This window comes from Monopterus albus, unplaced genomic scaffold (assembly GCF_001952655.1).
Source record: "Monopterus albus unplaced genomic scaffold, M_albus_1.0 scaffold19.1, whole genome shotgun sequence".
Classification (NCBI taxonomy): Eukaryota; Metazoa; Chordata; class Actinopteri; order Synbranchiformes; family Synbranchidae; genus Monopterus; species Monopterus albus.
The window spans coordinates 576,857-598,932 of NW_018127899.1; the positions used below are offsets into that span (position 1 = coordinate 576,857).

Consider the following 22,076-nt stretch of genomic DNA (forward strand, 5'->3'; position numbering starts at 1 on the left):
CAGTGTAGGAATATTATTTTCCTATTGAATAGCTATCAACATCAGCACTTCAGAAGGTCTTTTATGAACTGTTTCTACTCTGGAATCACTACGGCTTTAAGTGCTGCTGTGTTATTTTAAGTGATTAGAAACGCATTGGCACAAAAGCTTTGGTCTTATTGCCTGATGCACAGATGCCAGACTTTCCATAGTTGCTATTAGTCATATTGAACTTAACAACTCCATCTGAGTCTTGAATATGAGCTCTGATTCAAGAGCTTAAGTCCATAACGGCTGCTGTGATTGGCTCGGTGAACACCCTACATGGTTTGAATTGAGGCTTTGTGCACTGCGAACAATGTACGTATATCTGCTGTTGGCAAGTAAAGAAAAATGGCTGCCTTGTGTGGCATAGAGAGGCTCTGGCCTTGCAGCACACACTCACACCCCTCAAGGCTGTGACTGTGTGTATATGTGTATTTGTACATTGCTTATTTTTATACTCCAGAGAAAGGTGGCGCATGACATTCACGTTGCCCGTCTGTTTTTTTTTTTTCTAAACTAGTGTGAACTGTGCACAAAACGACCTCTTCAGCATTTGAATACAGGCCACTCATCTATGGTGTATCTTACTGACTCACACGTAACTTTCAAATCGCACAGCCTGTTCCCCTAATACACACACAGCTAAACACACTCACATACACTCTGTAACACGTGGCTTCATCCAGAACAGGGGAAGGATTAGACTGGACTGTGGCAGCTCGACATGTGGGGGGGGGGGACAGTGATGTGCCGCCAACAGCCAAACAAGACAGCTACTCCTGGGGAGGAAAGGTTTTCATGACACTCCACTGTTGTTTCAACATCTCTACTAAGTTGTTCAGAATAAATGACAAGGAGTTTGAGAGAGGACAAAACTTAAATTCTATGACATAGCATCATTATAACAAGCCAGGATCAGCTGTGACGGTAGACCAAGAAATAAAGGACACCAAGATGTGTCTTTATATATAATGTTTTAAAAACAGAGTAATCAGTAAAAAATTAAAAAAAATAAAGCTCTCAACATTTAACAAAGCAAAATGGAATAACAATGTGGAAGTTGTCAAAAAGCAGAGTAAAACATTAATCGCCTCTAGAGCTCAGTGCTATTTAGCTAATTAAAGGCAAAAGCAAGTTAAAGGGCAGACTAGTGTGTCAAAACAAGTATATGACACACAGAAATATGCAAGCAATATGCTCCTGCTTTTTGCAAGCATGTTTGCTTGCCTATTTTGTGAGTTTATGCATGTCTTGAGCAGTTGAGCGAGTGCGCTAGCTAAAGCTTTTGTGACAGTTTGTTGCATGTTGTAAACCAGATGAAAGGACACAACATTAATGATGTGATGAATTTTGTTTCTCCAACTGTTTTAGCTTTAGTGTACTGTGGGAGCTGTAGACTACCAAAATGAGTAGAAATGAAATCCTGTGTTCTGAGCACAGATGACTTGTTAGACTCTGTACACATTATGTATTCAGGCCAGTCATTAATTGAATAAAAATACGTTTTTTTTATTGATGGATTGAAAGTTGTGTGCCTCTGAATAATGCGGCCATTTCATGTTAACAAAGCTGAGGAAAGCCTCAGAGATCTTTTTCAGATAGGGAACAAAACTCATTGTCAGAGCATCATTGGTATCACAATGCAGCGCAACTGGGGTTACAATGGGGACATTTAGTGAAAAGACTTGTCAGCCCTAATCTGGGATTAACAGGCTTTGACGCCTCCTGGGTGCTCGAAAAGCCACCTGTTTGGACGCTCCGGCATATGATGTTATACTCCGGGACTCCTTGTTTGATCAACGTTTGGTTTTCAGTTATGAACACGCAGCCTAATATTCAAATCTTTTCATAACCTTAATTTCGCTTGGGATCAAGTATCTGTCTGTCTGTCTTTCTTATTGTCCGTCTATCTGTAAATGTAGTTTGTGTAAATTAATTTGAATTTGCAAAACAAAAGTTGTACATTTATTCAGTTTTTTCAGGTCCTTTGCAGGATTGGGCCTAAACGTCCAAAATATATGAGTATTACTTGTTTCTCTTTAGGACTATAGTGGCTTTTTGTTCTAACTAAGAACATGTGAATGGTCTATAATGCCTTTGTCTTTTATTGTCTGTCTCCAAATCAACAAGTGAAAGTAAGAGATGACATTTATTGTACTTGCTCTTCACTTTCGTGTTTGAGAGATTTTGTCCCTCTGTGCTGTCATGTCATTTTAGCTCAACATTCCCTGAATTATAAATATAAAGTGGGGATGGACAAATGCAGTAAATTAACAATGCTGAAGAACAGTAAACATGGATGTCTGATGATTGTTCTTGGCTGCGGTGAGACCTGTAATGACTTATTGAAGTGCTCATTTTTTCCTTTTGCTAGCCTCAGGGCTAATGCAGTCACTCTAAAAAATGTGTGAGGACAGCTGTCGTCTTGCCACAGGTTTCTATCATGACTTCTTACTGTTGTTGTCACCCTGAAATAGACTTTACTGCCAAAGGTATCTGTGAAATGGAACCCTTTGGAAAAGGATCCTGCTTTGATTGCTTAATCTGGAAAATGTATTTAATATAAACAGCTTCTGCTGTTAAAAGGGTTATTACCTCTGGTGAGGTGTTTGAATGGCAAGCTGTAAGTTGATTGACATGTTTTTGATGGCCAACAGCAAGTTCAGTTGTCTTTGACTATAGAATGTTTTAGCTCCTTTTACCAGTATAAAAATCACCAAGCTGGCATGTGGGGTCAGTGTTAACCCTCCTTTATTCCTCTACAAGAGGCAGTAAAACTGCTGCGACCGTTCCCTCTTGGTCTCTGTGTAAAAGGGAAGAGGTGGCAGTATTACGCTGGCTTTTGTTTTGTGGAATCGGTGTTAAAGAGGCTATAGAAAGGTGTCTTGTGCTGCTTTGCTTGTTTTTATTAAGAACTCTACATCTGCTGCTTTATAGGCAGAATCTGTCTGTATGATGAGCTGCTATAACTACCTGAACAATGTGCTCTACTTTAAGGATTAAGAGAGAACATGTTTGGCCTGACTGGGGCTTCTAGCATGAACAGGAGGGAGCAGACAAACAGTCCTTTTTGAGCTACTTTTGAGTGTTGACATTGGTCAATGGTTTCTTCAATGGTTTACTCTGTATCATTGCCATGGAGTAGATAAATGTATGTGTGTACTGTATTTGTGTTAGCTAGAAGTGTGTTCATGTGCCAGGAAAAATAACAAGCACAAGAGACGGTGTTGGTCAGTAAGACCACTTCTGGATTTCTGGGGGTCTGCGGTTTTGGTCTGGCATCACAGTAGCACAGAGCCTGAACACAGGGACCCAGCATAGTGGTGTGTGTTTACCCCCACTGTACAAACAAGGCATTCATCATTTTTTGAGTGTTCCATCATTCGCCTTGATTGAGATTTTCCATCGGCAGGACTAATGGAGACATCGGACCCCATGTTTCCTCTAGGTGTCCATCTGATGAGAGACATAACCCTTAAATTGCAATGTTTGTGTGGACATTGAATATTCTGTGTACACAGGATAAATTGAATTTATTCCCACATGATACATTATAAAGGAGTATTTACATTCTTCTTCAGTGCCATCTCCCTGGTGCAATGACTAACATGTTCGTATTGGTGTGGCGTGGTGTGCATCGTACTTCCCAGACATTATGTTCAATGATGCAGTAAAAAAAGAGCTCATTAATTTGCAGCATTGTCCACAAAGGCCGTCTACTGCCAGAGATAATAAAGGGATAGCAAAAGCTGTAGCTTAACGGTAAGCAAATCTTAGTGTTGATGATGAAAACATAAAATCTAATTGTAGAAGCTCAAAAAACAAGCATGAATTTAGGCCAGCTGGCCAATGATGATGGCCTGATGACCACATTTTGAAGGAGCTGTAGAATCGTCTCCTCACTGAAGCAACTGATATTGTTCTACGGTTGATAAAATAGAAAAAAATGCCAATATTTAACTTGTATCAACTAAAATATTTAACTAGAATAACTTGCTGAGGTCAATAAGAGTGAATTCAGTTACACTGTGTACCTGCTCCTGCCCTTCCCCTCTTACTGCCTGTTGGATGTAAATACTGCATTTCCTAATGGAGCAAATACACAGAGTTCTTCAGTGTAACAAACTGACAATCACACACAGTAAGTTGTGTTTACCTGAGAATTGTGAATGGATTTGGTTTTGACATTGATTGATGCACATGCTGCTTTAACCTGACCATCATGCACAGCATCCGCCTTCTGCTCAGTCCCCTTCTTTATCTCATTTAAGCCATGCATAGATCAGAGAATATCTCCAGTTGCACATGTTAAGCACCTATTACTTTAAAATGGAGCAGCCGCTTGTTGGCTCTGCTGGCTACAGAGATACAGAGCTGCATCTGACAGTGAAATCCATGTTAATGGGTTGGAAGTTCAGAAAACAAAACTGCTTTTCTTGCTATTATGGCAGTGATGAAATGGGGTAACTAGCACTGCTATGAAATGCTTCTATTTTGGGTTGCAGAGCTGGGACGGGAAATCTCTAGGAGAGAAAACGGCAGTGTTTGTGTGTGTGTGCGTTTTCACATTCCACATGTCTGACCTATGACTGTGCCCTTTGTTTGCAGTAGTCTGTCATGATCTAATGAGAGTCCAGACAGATGCAAGATTTAGGAGCTGGGAGAGTCCTTTTCATACAAGGCCTATTCTCTTTAGGCCTTTTTTCATTTATTTATCCAAAGAGTGTAACAGAACACATGCTCTTTTTAGCAACGCTCTGCTGCTCATTCACACCTGGGAGTTGCCCAGTACAACCACAAGTTTCTACTGGTGGCCACTGAGCATGTTCTCTGCAGCAATTAGTTATGAAGTAAGAAGTTGGCTGTTAGGAGGCAGGGGTAGATGCCATCAAGTTGCATTATGGGAGGTGTAGGATCCATCATATTTATAGCTCAAACTAAAGCGCTGTCTCTGATGCTTTAGTTTCTTTTAATCTCTTTTTTAGTCCTTCAACTTTATGGAAGTGCAACACTACACTACCACTATAAAAGCATTGTACTCAAAAGATAATTGCTGATACCTAGCAAGCTGATAACATGGCACCATTGCTTTAAAAAGACTGACGGGGCAAGAAATGTCAGCACTCTGATTATGATACAGGTTATAAACAAAGTCTGGCAGGTGAGTCAGACACGAGCCCTTTTCAGACATGTGCTGGAACCCTAAAATGATCTAGACCTTGCCCGGAGGATCTTTATGTGAGTATGCAAATGTCTGAGTTAGTTGACTCGGGCATTAGGCGGATTTTAACTAAGGTGGTCTTTTATTGGTTGACTTTGTTGTACCAATGCCACCTTGCCACCAGGTCAGTTATTTTGGTGAGTTTAGTGCACCAGAATGATAATTTCAGTGCCTTGCTCATTTGATGCTAATGCGGGATACCACCAATAATGTAAATTTTCCAGGGTTATAGCATGTGTTGCTAAAGTTTCTGTATGCTATGTACAGAACACCTACCTTTGTTTCTGTTTAAACCTCCTCTTTGCTCTATTTCACCATATTTTCTTGTTGGTACTATCTAACAGTCAAACAGTTCTTAGGAAGGTCCTCAGTTTTCTTTCACCCCCAGTCTTTTTCTCTCTTCTGCATCTCTGCCTTACTTTCTTTCTTTGGTATTTCCCACTTCCTCAGTTCTATCCAGCTGGGGCGGCTGGAGATTTTACACCCAGTTGGCTAAGTCGAAGGCCTTTGTTGGAGCCCTTCTCTCACTCCACAAGTGGCAGAAGGGACCCGAGTTGTGAATGGCACTTTGTGTACTGTTTTTCTAAGAGGGGGCCCTCTCTCTGCAGCTCTCATCTGTCACAGGTCCCTCTCCGTCCACACTCCACAATGCCTGATTGTTTCTGCCAAGCCGCCAGGTTCCAGGCCAGATCTGAACAACACTTTCCTGCCAAATTCCGACCCTGGTTTTCGTTTTTCTTTCACTCACAAAGGGATTCTAAGTTACTGTCCATGTTGTAGAGGGAGACTTAGCTAGCTGGCCACCAGCAGCAGTTTGTGTGTTGAACATGTGTTTAAGCTAAAGGCTGGAAGATTTTTTTTATAGGCAACAAAGGAAGGAAGGGATCTTAAACCAAAATGCTCAAAAGGAACAGTAAGTAACATTGCTGAGCATAGCTTCATTGTGATTATTTATCCTGATAGGAATATAGCATGTATTCAACAGAGATTTTATCATCAGCTGTTAACCATCTTCCTGACGTCATGCTCATAAAACTCAAAAATGCATGAGGATGAAAAATTAAAATTCTTCAATCAACAGTGCAGGCAGTGTTTAGTTATCAGAAAGGCAATCTCACCAGTATAACTTTCCACGTAATATCTTAGGAGAATAGCTTCCAGGGGAAAGAATACAATATGAAAAGGCTTTCTGAGAGCCTCAAGGCAATGAAAGATGTGTGTGTGAAAAATGAATTTGTTTTTCAGCTATCAGCGTGACATTATCATCACATTACTGTTTCGTGAGAGTGTCTCCATGAAGCCGAGCTCATTCTTTTGTTGGGCTCTTTGGGAGAAGGGTGCTCCTGCTGCTGTAATCACTCAATTGCTTCCTATGTCTCAGTAGGGACAGGCCTAATATTGTCAGGCGTAAGAGCTGCAGTCAGAAGAAAAATCGTAGCTCTCCAAAATGCTTTTTATTTTTAGAAAGTAGAACTTTTTTTTCTCGTGGTGTCTGTGTATCTTTTGTAGTGCAGTTTTATCTTTGTTGACAGACTCAAAGATAGTCTGACTTGATTGACCGCAAAAGGCTGTTTAAACTTTCAGTCTGCAAAACTCATAATGTTTTTTTCTTTTTGCATCCAGCAAAGCATTATGGTTTGCTGGACACAGATTTACACAGTCTTTTTTTACATTATGTATTCCCAAACCATTAGCATGAAGACGCATGTATGTTTTATTAGCATTACTTCAGAAACGTGGGTGACCTGTGTGTTCATTTTGCATAAATTCTGAAGGTAACAAATACTGTTTGTGAACACCCAGAGAATTTTAAATCATTTAAAATCAACTGCAGTTTGGTGAAGCTTTGCAATTTTACAACAATTTTAACAAAAGCAGCAGGTCCTAACCTCAGTCCACAAAACAATAATTGTTGAGTATAATATTTTCAATGTTAGTTAAATAGTGGAATTATCTAAACACCAGTCATGGAATTCTTTGCCTGATGATAGGTGCATGAAGTATACTGTTTTTCCTGCATGAAGACCTTGTGGCAACAAACCCCTGTACTGTTGCATGATGAGACCATATCAGTGACAGCATGCTGGTCTTAAGCTCCCCGATAAACACAGCACTAGCAATATTGTCAGCTAAATATAGGTTCTCTTCTGTCTTCTCCCTCCCCTGCTCCCCGTTGCTCTCTCGTCACTCCAGTGTGGATTGCAGTAGTTAATTATGGATTAGTGATTTGCTGTTTGTTGGTTGTTCAGGGTCTTATGATCTCATCTACTCATAACTTTAAACCTCAGTTGTGGAACAGTTCTTCCTGTTCCAGTTTGTCAAATCAGGCTACATATGGAGAGCAGCACCTGTAGAAAGTTGTAAAAATAAATAAAAGCGTAATCGCTCAAAGACGGATTCAAAACAAAATACCAAAAACCAGCTTATCTTTTGTCTAGTACAACCAGACTGCGCCGAGACTTTAGGAGAAATTTAGGATAAATCTTTTTAAGGAGCCATGCAGGTTTACAGTACCAAGTGTTGCAGCCATGGTGATAGAAACCAGAAAGTGTACACTTATGTATACATAATATTATACAATACATTTTGGGATTATTCTGCTCATGAAGAAATTTTCTTTTATTATTTTACTGCAGTTATGAAACTTCTAGGACGCTGCTTTGGAATTACAGCAATTTTCCAATTTCTTTATGTATTTTAAAAGCTATAAACACGACACTGACATACAGTATCTTAACCTTTACATTAATAAGGTGAAATTCTTAGTAGAAATCTCATTCTTGGAAGATAGCTTTCAATATTTCACTGAAAACAGCTGCCTGCTACACCTGGAAACACACTATAAGAGTAATGAGAAGAGTAATGAGAGTGAACCACCACAGAAAGATTTCAGGCTGTAAAACCAAAACAGTGAGCTAAAAGATCTTAAAATGTTTCATAGAACTTTGAGAACCTGTGGAGTTAGGTGACACTGTGATTATCGGTGCATGTGTCCTCATGGGGACGTGCACATTCATAGACATTTGCTCCTCTGATAAAGCTACAGTATGTAACTTTTTTTTCTCATATATTTTTGTTGTAGAAATCTGCTCTAAAACTGTGCAGAGGTGCTGTTGAAGCCTCCTGACCCAGACTCACTGAACATCACTGGCAGCAGTGTAGAGATATTAGCTTCTAAAAGTTTTAGAGCAGGACTGACCTATCTAACCAGTCAGAGATTTTCAGTTATTTCTGCTTAATCATTACGTTTTGTTGCATTCTCATTGCTTTTTCATAACGAGACTTATCTGAAGAGCTGGGCAGAGCGAAACAGGGCATAGTGGAGCAGCGAGGTTTGATTTGGAGTTTCATGCTAGCGTTACCTTGATTTACTGTCGCTTTAATATATAAAATTATTAATTATATTATCTAAGTATTTAATCTGTGCTCCCTTGGACCAACTTAAGCGATAGTAGAAGTTTCCTTATGTTCATCTTTGGGAACAGTATGACATGCAAAGGTCAGAATCACAGCAGTCCTGCAGGCCTGGGATAATGACACTGGCCATGAACAAGAGAAGAAGACTGGGATTTTTTGTGTATGTTTGAATAAATTAGACATTATTATTATTATATTGCAGTTGGTTTTCAATCTGCAGGAGTAAGTGGATGATGGTGTGCTTTTACAGTAATGGTTGAGCAGGTGTCAGTTTTCATGCCGTGACGCTCAGCCATCCTCTTGTTTAACCTGCATGCCAGAGTCAATGGAAGCTGTATTCTGGCACAGAAAGTAAAAGACGATATCCACAGAAGATCATGACCCTCAGAAGCACTTTACAACATTCAAACCCTCCTGGAAATAGGCTTTTTTACATGATGCATTACAGCTCACTCACTTAAACTGTACATACTGATGCACAAATAGCTTATTGGTGGTTATAGTGAATGTTTTCCAAGTTGTGTTTAAATTTAACTTAAGAACCTAGAGCTGAGATTGGAGAAGAGGGTTGAAGGAATAAATGTGGTCAGTGAAAGTTCTTATACTGTAAGTGCAGTACAGCAAAGGGAAGCCATGATGTAGTAGTCTAATGACTCTCCCAGCCTGAGGCTTATATAAAAAAGAGACTTTTCCTGTGAAACCTGGCAGCACTGTGTTTGCTCTGAGGTGATGAGAGGCCTTGATGGTGCTTAATAGATTAATAGATTATCCCCATGGCAGTATTTGCTTAATATATGTGTGTGCATATGAGAGAGAGAGGAACATTCAGCATGTTGCAACTGTTATTAGTTGCTCATAATGAATGCATCTAATAATTACCAAAAATATAACATAATTTAAATAGTTTGTGACTGTGAACATCTTTAGTATTCATGTCTCTGCATTTTAAACAAAGTTGTTGAATAAACTATTCAAGTGCATGATTCTGAAATCTCCAACAGCATTTTGTTTGTGGATTTTGAAATCTGAAATTACTTTACCTGCCTACATACCTACATTTTTGATAGTATTATAAACATCACAAGGCAGCAAAACAGCACATCTTTGTTTTATTTTTATTAAATTAAGTATTAATTTAAGAATACTCTGGCTTGCCTAATCAACTGTAGCCATTTTTTTAAGGTAAAGTGGTAAAATGATAGCTGATCCAGGATGTTTGACTGATCTGTCAAAACAATGGGGAACACAACATTATGGCATATTGAATTGAGAATGAACACAATGGAATGTTATGTCACTACTTAATAAGTGGACAGCGAACGGCCAAATAGCGCATACGCTAGCGCATCTGCCCGTGGTCTTTTGGTTGTAGAAGAAGAAAGGAAAAACCACACTAAATGGATGAAATCTTGTAGGGTCAGGCTCAATGCCAAACCTTTCTGTTCTGGTGAATTGATTTGCTAAGCTGATAGGCCAGTCAGAGTGGTCTCTCTTACCAATGGGATCCACCTTAACATGCTGAATCAGCTGAAAGGCCACCACCATTGTCTGGCTAGTGCCAGTGGTGTGGGACACACTGCAAATTGGGGAGGCGACAAAAGGTTGAAAGTTCGAATCTTGGTGCCGGCAGTCCACGTGTCGAAGTGTCCTTGGGGAAGACACTGAACCCACCCCCCCCCACCCCCCGTTGCCCCCGATGGTTAGAGCCATCGGTTGAGGTGGCGCCGCAGATGGCTGCCATTGGTTCTGTACCGGAACCAAATTCCTTGTGTGTAACATACTTGGCCAATAAAGGTGATTATCCTTATCCTTATCCAAAGACAAAGGTAAAAGACGCTCACTGATGGCTGACCGTTTCATCTGTAGGCTTGGTGTGTCACAGGCCAAAGAATGTTTCAGTGCTTGTAGTGTTCCACAATAACTGTACCAAGGTCTCTAAAGGTTTTGGTTTCAGTCTTACAGGAAATCAATATCTCTCACTCTTCATCATTATGACATCAGCAGCACAAGCTTCAACCTTCAGCAGTTAATCAGTGACTAAAACTTTCCTGCATTATGGCTGACAAGGCTGTGCAGAACTTTCCTTTCTTCTCCACAGTCTGTGGCTACTAAATCAAAATCCTTTGCTCTCTCTTTCACAGAATGATGTCTTCCATGCAAGCAACGCCTCCCTTTCGCCCACCGCCTGAGGATGAGGAAATGATAGGTCAGGACAGTGCAACCTGGGCTAACAATGAGCGAGAGGGCCTGAAGGAGACGCTGTCACCTTCTTCCCATGACCAAACCCACCCTGATGAGCTGCAGCCAATCAGAGAGAAGCGGACTGATGCTGACTGGGAGAATGTTGGGCCTGCTGCAATGGTTAATATTGAATTACATAAATTGACCATATCTTATCATGACATATGTTGCTTTAACTCAAATCTATAAAACAAATGTGGTTAGCATGTGTACACAGTGCACACACTCAAGGCAAACAGCTCATAAAACACTCATGAAATACAAAAAGCATATGCATAATGATGATTGTGCACAGTTGACTGTGCACACATTTACAGTAAATGCACAGCCAAACAGTGTGAGCACACACTTACACACCAGTGGTTCAGTCTGGTCTGTGTGCTCCAGGCAGTGCTGTCGGCAGTGAGCACTCTCCTCTAGAGAGTTATATCCTTTGGTTCTTCTCATCTCCTTTTTATCCTGTTTTTTGTGTGCGTGTGCATGTCAGAGAGAGTGCATGCATGTGTGTGTGTTTGCATGTTGAGGTGTTAGTAAGTTTGCGTCAGTGGACGAGGCATGTTTGACTTCAGCCTCTGAGGAAAGTGAAATGTTCTGGGAATAGTTTTCCTAGTTATGAATATTGTGAGAGAATACATTTAACGTTTCCCAGACAGAAGTCCTATTCACTATGTTAATGAATTTAGTAATGTCCGATTTTACTAACATAATGATATACTTGCAATTTTCATTCAATTATATTATTATTTATATTTTACCATTTCATATTAAGGATTTAGAAGGCAAAAGTGATTAGCAAACAAAGATGAAACACCCTTCTTCTTCTGTTTATCCTCTCACCAGGCTCCATTAATTTTGAAATAATCTTGGCAAGACACATTCAGAGTTCTTTGGACAATTAAATAAATAAATAAAAAGTATATCTTAGTTTCAGATTTTAGTTAAACATATCTTTGCCAAAAAGTTCCCAAAGTAAAGGAAGTGTACTTGGATACACTGAGACATCATCTTACAAACTTTCTTAAAAAGGTTTTGAGAAGAAATAGTTTATAAATTGGGCCTAGTTGTTGATAATCATAGTCATATTTTTCATTTTTACATTTAAGTGTTGCCTTTGCATCCAAAGTGACATCCAGTCAGTGACTGGATCAGGGTTCAGTACGTTGCCCAAGGACAGTTTGCAAGATCACAAGGCTGGTGATCCACATTCACTGTCTGCTGGAAAGACCTTTTGGTTTTTAATGTGATCTGACCATCAGGCCTTCCACCAGTGACACACTATCTCCTAATCCTCATTATTGAGGCATCTTCCGCTTAAAGACAAAGTGCACAAACGGCCCCGCTGGTGCCATTTCAAGGGCGTCTTAAGATCCTGCTGTTAGCCAAAGCCCCTTGTCTTTGAAACATAAGCCTCATAAAGTTCTTGCGGATCGTCCCCACTCTGTAAAGGGAGGAGAAAGTGTTCAGAAATAGCCCTGGTGTTAGAACACCTGTGCTAACGTGTCTGTTGTGTGGGACAATGTGGTTGTCTTGAAGGGTTTATCTTCTTGGTAAATATAGGCTCCTTGTGCCTCTTGCTTAGCTCCTAACCCAGCAGAGCAAACAGCAGTGACAGACAGTGACAGACACTTCGGCCACAGAGCACAAACTAGGCCCGTTAGATATCTGTCTGGGTTTGTGTCACTTTTATTCATTAGAATTCTCATGAAAACTGCCTTTGTGAATGTTTAGGTGCCTCATGTTTACAGACCCACAGTAGGTCAAACTAGATCATACCTGTGAGAATACACAGCAGTGATCCATGCTGAATATGTCATCAGTTAAGTTAGTCCTGCTTCACACTACTTCAGATAAGTGTCTATTGATGTAGATGAAGAGATAAGCCAACATTAAATATGTATTATTAGCCTGACAATCAAATTTAAAACAGAAGTCCAGAAGCTTGTCAACTCTTTTTCCTTTTTCCTTATCTGAATTTTTATGTCAAAGGGTGTAAAATCCTGAGACAAAGTTTTGACATTGACCTATTATATATAAATGGAGCTTGATTAAATCAGTATTTTTGTATTTACTCCAGAGTTTTTTCAGCTTACGTTCTTCCTTTATATGCAAAACACTCACCACTGAGTGTGGAATTATTTAGAGTGATTCAGAAGCAGCCTTAGTTTCCATTCGTGGGTCACGAAGTATAGATGGAGCCAATAATAAAGAAATGTAATAAACTGACACTTCAGAGCTCCTGCTGACAGACGGATCAAGTACTACAATCATCACATTCTGTCAGTAGCAAAATCTGATCCTAAGCTTGATCTTTCCCCACGTCATGCCAACCAGCTCATGCTAAATCCAAAAAAATACTAAGGGGGTATTTAGTAAATAACTATGAGAGCTGTGGGATTATTTGTCTGCGCTATGTTAAAAAAGAAAAATGAATGGCTCACATTCCTGGAATGCATTTGGTGATCGCATAAAAGAATCCAGTAATCAAATGCCCTGTACCGCTGCTAACCTTAAACCCTCATTTGCTCTCTCTTCCCAGGACAATGAAGGCAGTAAAGGCTGCTCAGTGTACTCCTTCTGGACTAACTCTACCTCTCCACCCAAGCCAGAGGAGTGTTTCAGGGAGCGTGGGGAGCCTGTTATGGGCCTCGCCCTTGGAACGCCGGAGCGCCGCAAAGGCAGCCTGGCAGACGTGGTGGACACACTGAAACAGAAGAAACTTGTGGAGCTGACTAAGACAGAACAAGACGGTAAGAGACAGTGTTCACTTCAATATGTGTGCATGCACATTTGTGCATTTTAACTGTAATGTCTCCAGGGAAAGTGGAGCACACACTAAGTATAGCCACTCTTCTTCTTAACAGCGTTACTGAAGTGTTGAATGGCAAAGCATTCTTGGCTTTATCTCAAGAGCTCTGAGAGAAGTTTACATGGGTTTACAAAAAGGTATAAACCCATGAAGGAGCAAATGAGCCTTCAACTTATTTGGAAGCAGAAAAGGGCTTTTTCATGCTGAAGGAAGAGGATACATTACTCATTCATGGTGCTTGTTTCCCTTACTGGAGCAGGACTTCCTTTAACTTTGCATTTTACTTCAGACATTACACAAGTTTAAGTTTCAGTCTTGTTCATTCTCTGGTGCCAGTTTTTTTTTTTTTTTTGTCTACTAGTACAGATGAAATGACTAGTTCAGCTGTTTTTGAAATACTTTAAGTGTTGAGCTGAACTACAACAAAGATGGCAGAAGAGCCAGAATGGTGCTCATAAGGCATCCCATGTTGTTGTGTGCTAATGGCAGATGAATTAACATGTCTTGCAATGAATCACATCTTTGACTGGAGTAATACATTTACACACTGAAGTTGAATTATGTATATTTTGTGATATTGAAGTAATTCTTTCTGTGATATTGAAGTAATTCACTCGCTCTAATAAACAGCAAGTAAACATGCCGGTCCTGTCTGTCAAAAGTACAGAGAACAAGAAATAATGGTATTTAGCAAGATACAGATTTCAGCTTCAAAATAACAAAGGGAATATCAAACAATAAGGGAAACTGCTGTAACAGTTTTTCTGTGGATTCAAGTGACTGAAGGGGTTTTTAATCAGCAGTAGATCTGAGTTTATTCACTCACATTCAATAACCAAGATGCTGTTGTCACTCATGTGCTCTTTACTCACACATAAAGCAAGAGCATCCTTACCTGTGTTGTTTTATTTTTCCTTTCTGAACACATCCTTTCCAGAGAATCTGAGGGCATCTAAGATTACACTGACCGATACCTCGCTCATTAAATCACAATATCAGATCAGTGAAAACACAGGATTCCCTTTCTCCTCTGTTCCTCTGATCTACACTACTATCAGAGGAAAGTGCTGGAGTCTCCCAGCATGCCTCAGCTTGCCCCTTCCCTCCCCACAGCAAGCTAGATCACAGACTATCTAACACCCGTCTTTACTGTCATGTGCACATAGTAATCGTTATCATATCAGACGAGTGCTTGATCTCTGTCATTTAGAGGTTTTACTTTGTTATACTGATCCAGTAAAGTGGGCCAGAGTGGGACAGCCCGAGGGCTGATAGAGTAGACTGTGTCTTCAGATGAAAAAAAAGCCTCTAATCTACATTATGGAAACTGGTTTGAAAGAAAAACCTATGTGTGTATGAGTGTGTTGAAAGGTGTTGACATCTTGCTATCAAATCACAGCGGATTTGAGTGGAAGGAAATGCTTGGGGACAACTTTAAGTGTGTGTCTTATTTTCAGTTTTTTGAAGCCACATATGTGAACTTCTCTTTTCCCACCAACTAACCAGGCTTGACCTGCTTCGCCTCTAAATTAGCTTTTTTTTCAGTACTATAATTTTTGTGCAGTCAGCTGAAGATATCAGCTGACTGCACAAACGTTTCTTGTTTGCTGCCGCTTGTCTTGTGCAGTATTATCCAGTCATCACAGTACACGTGAACAGAACTTTATATAGTTTCTTCAGGAATTCTCACACCTTTATTATATAATTGTGACTGTTTTCAGATCTTTTACTGGGCCAGGTAATATTTCAAACTTTTTAATTAACTGAGCAAAGAAATGCATAATGTACATGTCGTACTGTAAATAAAGGTGGTTAAACATGTTTATTATATATGTATATACTTTGTGATCATGTCTCTGCTACTCCAGTTGTTTCCTCATTGCCTTGGAGAATGTAGCATTCATTAATAAACTGACTGAGGTAAATAAAAAATAACTAGCTTACAAAGAGGCTATTTACTAAACATTTACTGTGTGACATAAATTAAGAAAGAAACAGAAACATGGTATTGAATTTGAGGTTCCCTTACTGATGATGTGGAGTACAGTGGCTAGCTTCAAAATACTGTAAAGACACAATGCACAAACATACATAACACTCTCTCTCTCGCTGTGTGTGTGTGTGCGTGTGTGTGTGTGTATATATATATATATATATCTATATATTTGTGGGTGTAAAAAAAGTAAGCACTTTTCATTGGGGTCTGTCCATCCTGGTGTCTGATGTTCCCAGTTGTGACCAGAGTTCTTGTGTATTTCACTTAGTGATGCCTAAAGATTATTCAGATTTTGGGCACAATTTCTTTCTCTTGTTTGGGGGAAAATGAGGAAAGAACAAAAAACACAGCCTACTATTGACTTTGGTTCTCCCTTCACTAATTAACAGAGCCGCTCTCCCCGAGGACTCACACATGGCATTGATCACACTACAAACACTTGGCTAAGACAAAAGCAAACAAGATAAACATGTACAATATAACCAGGCACTCTGAATCTTACACTGTTAGCATGAATAATAACCCTGTATCTGGGCCTTGTAAACGCTTACGTGAAGTGCTGTGATCCTTGAAGATGCATTGTAAACATGTCTTTCATGCAGTGCTGTGGTAATGCATTTCTTTTTTAGCCTAATGTAACTCCATGTATGGAGATTGACAGGTACCTCTGTTTTTTCCCCTAATGAGTTTAGTTAAAATGAGAGGGGGTGATCAATAGATGGCTGAGGCTGAATGCTTCATTAAGTGAGTTCTCCTTCAGAGGCAAACAGTTACATTGAAAACTGATGAGCGATAAAGCTCCACACCCTTTTTCTTTTACTCATTTGTTAATTTGTGTGATTAATGATTCTTCATTTAATTACAGCCTTCTTTCCTTCACTGTATTATTGTCTTTTTAAATGTATTTTTCTTCAGATGATGAGATTTGCTGTTTCCCTCTCCCTTTCTGTTTCTATCCTTCAATGTCAGGAGCCTTTCAAATCACTTTTGGCACATTTTTGGAATCGCTCTTCAGCAGGCAATCTTAGTCACAACCTGATTTAAAGCTTTGTTGTCTGCTACTGGTAAAGGCAAAGCATTCCAAATACAATAGATGCCAAATTTTCAGTTTTGTTAAAAGAATGTAATGCACACTGGAGTGCAAGGCCATCCTGGTAAATAGGATTAAATACTAATTCCTGGTGTGGCACTGACGAGAGTTCGTTTTGTATTTCACATACTGCGTGGCAGAAAGCTCCACACGCTTGTTCTGCATTTGTTCCAAGTCTTTTTTTGACTGTTGTGTTCATTTTGACACTTAAACATAGTTTTGTTCAGAATCCTCTTACGCTATGGCCAGATTTGATCATCTGCACTCAAATGACAATCAGCTGGGCTCTTCCAGGTTAGACTGTATGAGGAAATGGAACAGACCCAATTTGTTACTCAGGGCTCACTTCATCTAACATGGCTGCCCCCTCTGTGTACTGTAGCTGTAGCTGTCGCGCTGCGCTCACCCCGTCAGCAAGGACTCCTAAGAGCTCGTGCCAGTTTCTAATGAATAGACTTGGCCTTGCTTTACAATGTGGCACATTTCACCCAACTGCCACCTCAGTTTTTAAAATCTCTGTCGAGAACTCTCGGAGACTGTGTGTTACCACGCAGCTGCTGCAAATGCATCCTTTCTGCCTGGACTGTTACAGTATACAAACCAGGAGGGTGAAGGGTCGAAGTTTTCTTGACAATTTTGCATTTATGTTGAGTTGAGCCTGTACTGCGTGAAGGTTTAGATACAAAGACTCAGTGCTTACAAAAGGCTTTGTCTATACTGGTAAAGCACTTAACACTGGTAAGCTTGTTAGTGAATAAGATGTTCAAGGCCAGGATGAGAGAACGTCATAAGAAAAAATGTGGGCACCAGACATTCTGTTGAATGAAACACTCTTCTGTCGTTTTATAGCTAAAAATAAGAAATAAAGGCGATGGAAAATAAAAATCTGGTATGTACAGAAAAATAACCCAAACAATAACCTGTCTCTTAACATTGATATGTCTGTGCAAATTCTCAGTCATCCGGGTCATGGCCGTTTTTTTTTTTTTCATCTTAACATTGATAGGTTCCTCGTTAACAATCAATAATCTGCATTCACCATGTCTCCTTGAGCTCTCCATATCAAGAGGGGACACATTTGTCTGAGTGCCAAACCAAAGCATTCTGGGATGCTGCCCGACAGACATTAAACCCAGTGAAGTGTGCAATCAAGCTTGCTCTGTTTTGATGACTGAATTATCATTATCTGTATTGTTGTGCCTCCCGGGGACCGACCCGCTGTTAACGGGCCCTGGCACGGGCTCGGGTATAAGCAGGGATTAGAGTGATGTTAAGTGTTTTCCAGGCGCCAGAGCTGCTCTCGGCACATCAGATGGCTGACTAAGTTGGCACCAGGGCACCAAGCCCGTGCCAGGGCCTGTTAACATTATATGAAGCATTGTACAGTTCAAATATTTCAATTACAAATGTGATTGAGCTTAATTAGTACTACACTGTTGTGGCTGCACATTGGTTATAAAATGGACACCTGTGCAACTATGAATGCAACCAAAGTAGTTTACCAGGCCAGAGCTTAGTCTGAGGCTGTCTTTCAACAAGGAGACATCTTTATTATTGTAAGTAATAAAACCCTGATATATGAATAACTCATCTGCTTTTTTTTCTGAGATGGTTGGAAGGAGGCTTGGGAAAAACTCTCAGATCAAATGGAACATTGCTCATGTTTTTCCATGATTGTGTTGACAGGCAGTCACACACTGTATGAACGTTGCCCATCGGTCTGAATATCTGAGATTTTTACACCTTAATTTCAGAAAATAAATTCAGTCTGACCAGTCTGCCAAAGTCCATATCATTATCTTAACTGTTATAAACATCCCAAAATGTGTTACCCCAAAAAACACACACTAATCATTCCTATTAAAGCCCCCAAAATGTATTTTCTCAGTTAGCTTCTTATGATGAGAGCTGGAGTCTGCAGTTGTTTGACTATGTCCTCCACACATACAGTACATTGTCTTGAGACTGGCTGTGGCTTCTTGTGCAGACACTGTGTTATGAGCCTTGTTCCTGTACTGTGTGTTTAAGCCCGTGTTGTTCAGTGTGGAGGAGTCTGCACTGTGTCTTGCATTGAGACTAGGCAAGGGCTGGGCACCCCATCACCAAAATAATGGCTACACCAGCTGGAAGAAGGGGTCAGAGCGAGGCCAAGCCTCCCTCGAACCCTGTTGGCTTTGTGACAGTGGAGACATTTTGCCAGGCTTCACTTTGTTCTCTCTCACTGGTGAAAGCCTGTTTCAACACCTCTGCTGTTACCGCCACTCAAACTGTGTAAAGTATGGTCTCTTCTGTAGGGGGTCTGGTTAGTTAACGGGTTGGGAGTGCGGTGTGTACCTATTTAGCATGAACACCTGTGCTACAAATGTTCGATGAGGCACTATGTTTGTCTTCCTCTATGTGGTTGGCAGTGATGATTGTTTGCAGGTAGAGGCTTTGTTTGTGTGTGCGCATGCGCATTAGGATTTGGGACACTAGTGAACAAAGTACTGTCCAGACATGCCTTATTAGGGGCAACAGGGCAGCACAGTTAGTGTGTAGAAAGGTCATATTTTATCCAAACAGATTTTATTCTCTATTCTTGAACTTTAAATGAATATTTATGCATAACATAGTTGCATTTGGTGGTCAGTACTGCTCTCCTCAGCTCTGCCAACACACTGACTCCCTCTGGACTTCATGTGGTTGGTTTCAATTTCTTCCACAGTAATAGATAGGGATCTCTTTACTAATGATCACCCACAGCCTTTGAGTCTTGACTACAAATACAATCAGTGGGATATGCCTGGTAGCACTCTCCTCCTCAGTTTGGCTGCAGGCCAGCCAGCATATGGTACAGGCGTGTGCAATGTGGTGTGCTGGAACTGTTTTGAATGTTGTCCAAAAGAATCAGATTAAATAGTGATTTTATCAAGTCCTCCTTTTTTCACTAGGATTTCAGTGAAATTCCAAATTGTTCATCTGATAATTTAGCATCTGGTAAAGGCCACAATGATACAACTATAAAAAAAAAATGTTCTCTGTGTCACAGCCAAGATAGATCATGTTTGAATCCAGTGAAACATCTTTGACTAAATACTGACTTCCGTCTCCTGCAGTTCTGTGCAGATCTGTGATGAAAACAATGTCCCACTGAATACACACATGGCTTTTATATACTGCGTCTCAAGTTAGGTTTTTATTTTCTAAAAATGTAAGACCAAATAACAGCAATGTTTATTTATTTTTATTTACTAGCTTTTTTTTTTAAAGATCTGAGACTTTATCTTCATTTATTTTAGGTAATACAAATAATACAAAGGGGATCATTTTTGTTTTATAAATTAATATGGAGGCCTGTGGTGCTTAATCAGAACTTCTTTCCCATTTTTTCTCATGTTTTCTCTTCACTGTGTAATAGTGGAATCATGCTTTGAGGTGTAAAACCAGTTTTACTGTATCGTATCATGAACATTGTCTTCTGCAAGTGGGAAACACGGCAGCATTTGAATGTGTAAAATATAAAAATTAACATCAGTTCAAAGATCATCTGCTTATTTTTTTTAAGAAAACATCTAAATCCAAATAATGATAAGCCATAAAAAAGTGCACTCAAGTCTAAAACCAGAACAGCTGTAAAAAGAAGAGGAAGACGTTGCATTATCCATTTCCAGTTGAAGGCTGACAATGACTAATTATTTTCCTTACATGCGTTAGAATATTATGTTTGGTGATAACTCCTATTACTCCTATGATACAAGGAACTGCTGTGTCACTGAGGCATGTCCTCTTTTTCCAGTCCCTGCCCACTTTTTAGAAGTGGATGTGCATCAACAGGGGCACGGTTCAGGCAGCCATGTTGGATCCACTTGCCTTTTCTCCACTCTGGGCAGCTGTGCAGCAGTTGTCAACTTGGTCCAGACTCGCTTACAATCCCCGTTGCTGATATTTGGCTCCCTGACCCCCCAAGTCTCTCCTCTGTGGCCCAAACCACAGGCCCCACCCACACCGGCGCCCCTGAGGGCCCGACCCAAAACAACGCTCCTATTGTGTCTGAACCACATAACGTGCTATGTAGATGTATGTGTGTATATCAGTGGCAATGTGTGTGTGAGCTAAGTAGGGTAGGGTTTCATATATCATGCCTAAAGTGGAAGCAGAAGCTCGGGTCTTGAACTGGCGCTTGTGAATTGAGTATATTTGGGTTCCAGTTGTTTAGTTTGACCTAAAAGTAGACGTTTTACCCCCTTTTACAGCAGAGTAATCTCAAACTCACCAATATTTTAGTAGTTGAAGACATATCTGTGTGTGTCTAAGTGCACATATTTTGGATTTATTGCATAATTTCAGTATCACAAAACTTAGAAAATGCTGCAACGTTTTGGTCCATTCAAACTAAATACCAGCATTTATAATCTGTTTGTAAAGCACAAAAAACTTTGCTTTTAGAGAAATAGATCATTTCTATTCATATATAGACCATTTACCTTTATTTTCACACAGTGCAACAGGAGCCAAAAAGAAATGAAATATGGCATTAACTTTTAAAATGAGTTAACTCCAAAGTGATGTGACCTCGTTGCTACTGTGGCGCATCTCGTTCGCAAGGCTACAGTGTGGTATGCAAAGCTTGCCAAATGCTCAGTTGTCCTTATGTAAAGAACTGGGTGGAGAAGTTGTTAAATATCTGAAAAATGTTCTTTTATTCCTTCTTAAAACAAGTGATAACTGAGAATGTCATCTGTCCAATTGTCGCCCAAAGTCAGGGCACCCTCATCAGGCCTTTTAAAGTCTTTATCTTAGCTTTAGTGTAATTTTAGCTCTGCTCCATTCCTTGGTGGACAGACTTCTACCCTGTGGTTTTGTTGATATCAACGCTGTAATGCACGGCAGGCCTAACTTCTCAAGCAGCACTGCAGGGATCAGCAGCTGGGCTTTTCTAGCATTAAGCTCACACCTTCAGTAGAAACACTATCCTTTGTCTAATTCAGGGCTGTAGAATTTTGACTCTGTGCCTTCGACAGCACAGCCACCGTGTATCACATAAAGTACTTCACACTGCTGAGAGTGAGTACTTTGTATTTTTAGCATGGGTGGCCCCAGTGGGAATCAAACCCCCCTCCAACAGTGGGCATTAGCTTAACTCTCTACAGGGGAACGGTCATAGCTTAAACTTCTTACAAAGTAAACTTACTGTACACCCAAAAATTGTATTAGATGATCTTTAGCACCTGCATCGGTTCTTTTTATAAAAATGCTTTTTAATTTAATTTTTCTGTTACCCTGCATTGTAAATTAGCTCAGT

At 40.1% G+C, this 22,076-nt stretch overlaps 1 protein-coding gene across 10 annotated transcripts in view; it reads left to right on the top strand.

Moving 5' to 3' along the window:
- The window catches only part of LOC109956368 (transcription factor SOX-6-like), a 104,031-nt gene that overhangs the window by 24,393 nt on the left and 57,562 nt on the right, over nucleotides 1-22,076 (top strand). For all 10 annotated transcript variants that reach the window (XM_020593397.1, XM_020593389.1, XM_020593391.1 and 7 more), the window contains 2 exons: nucleotides 10,804-11,023; nucleotides 13,440-13,650. In XM_020593397.1, the coding sequence (XP_020449053.1) occupies nucleotides 10,805-11,023; nucleotides 13,440-13,650 (430 nt within the window). In that variant the 5' untranslated portion in view covers nucleotide 10,804. The remainder of the gene's footprint in view (nucleotides 1-10,803; nucleotides 11,024-13,439; nucleotides 13,651-22,076) is intronic.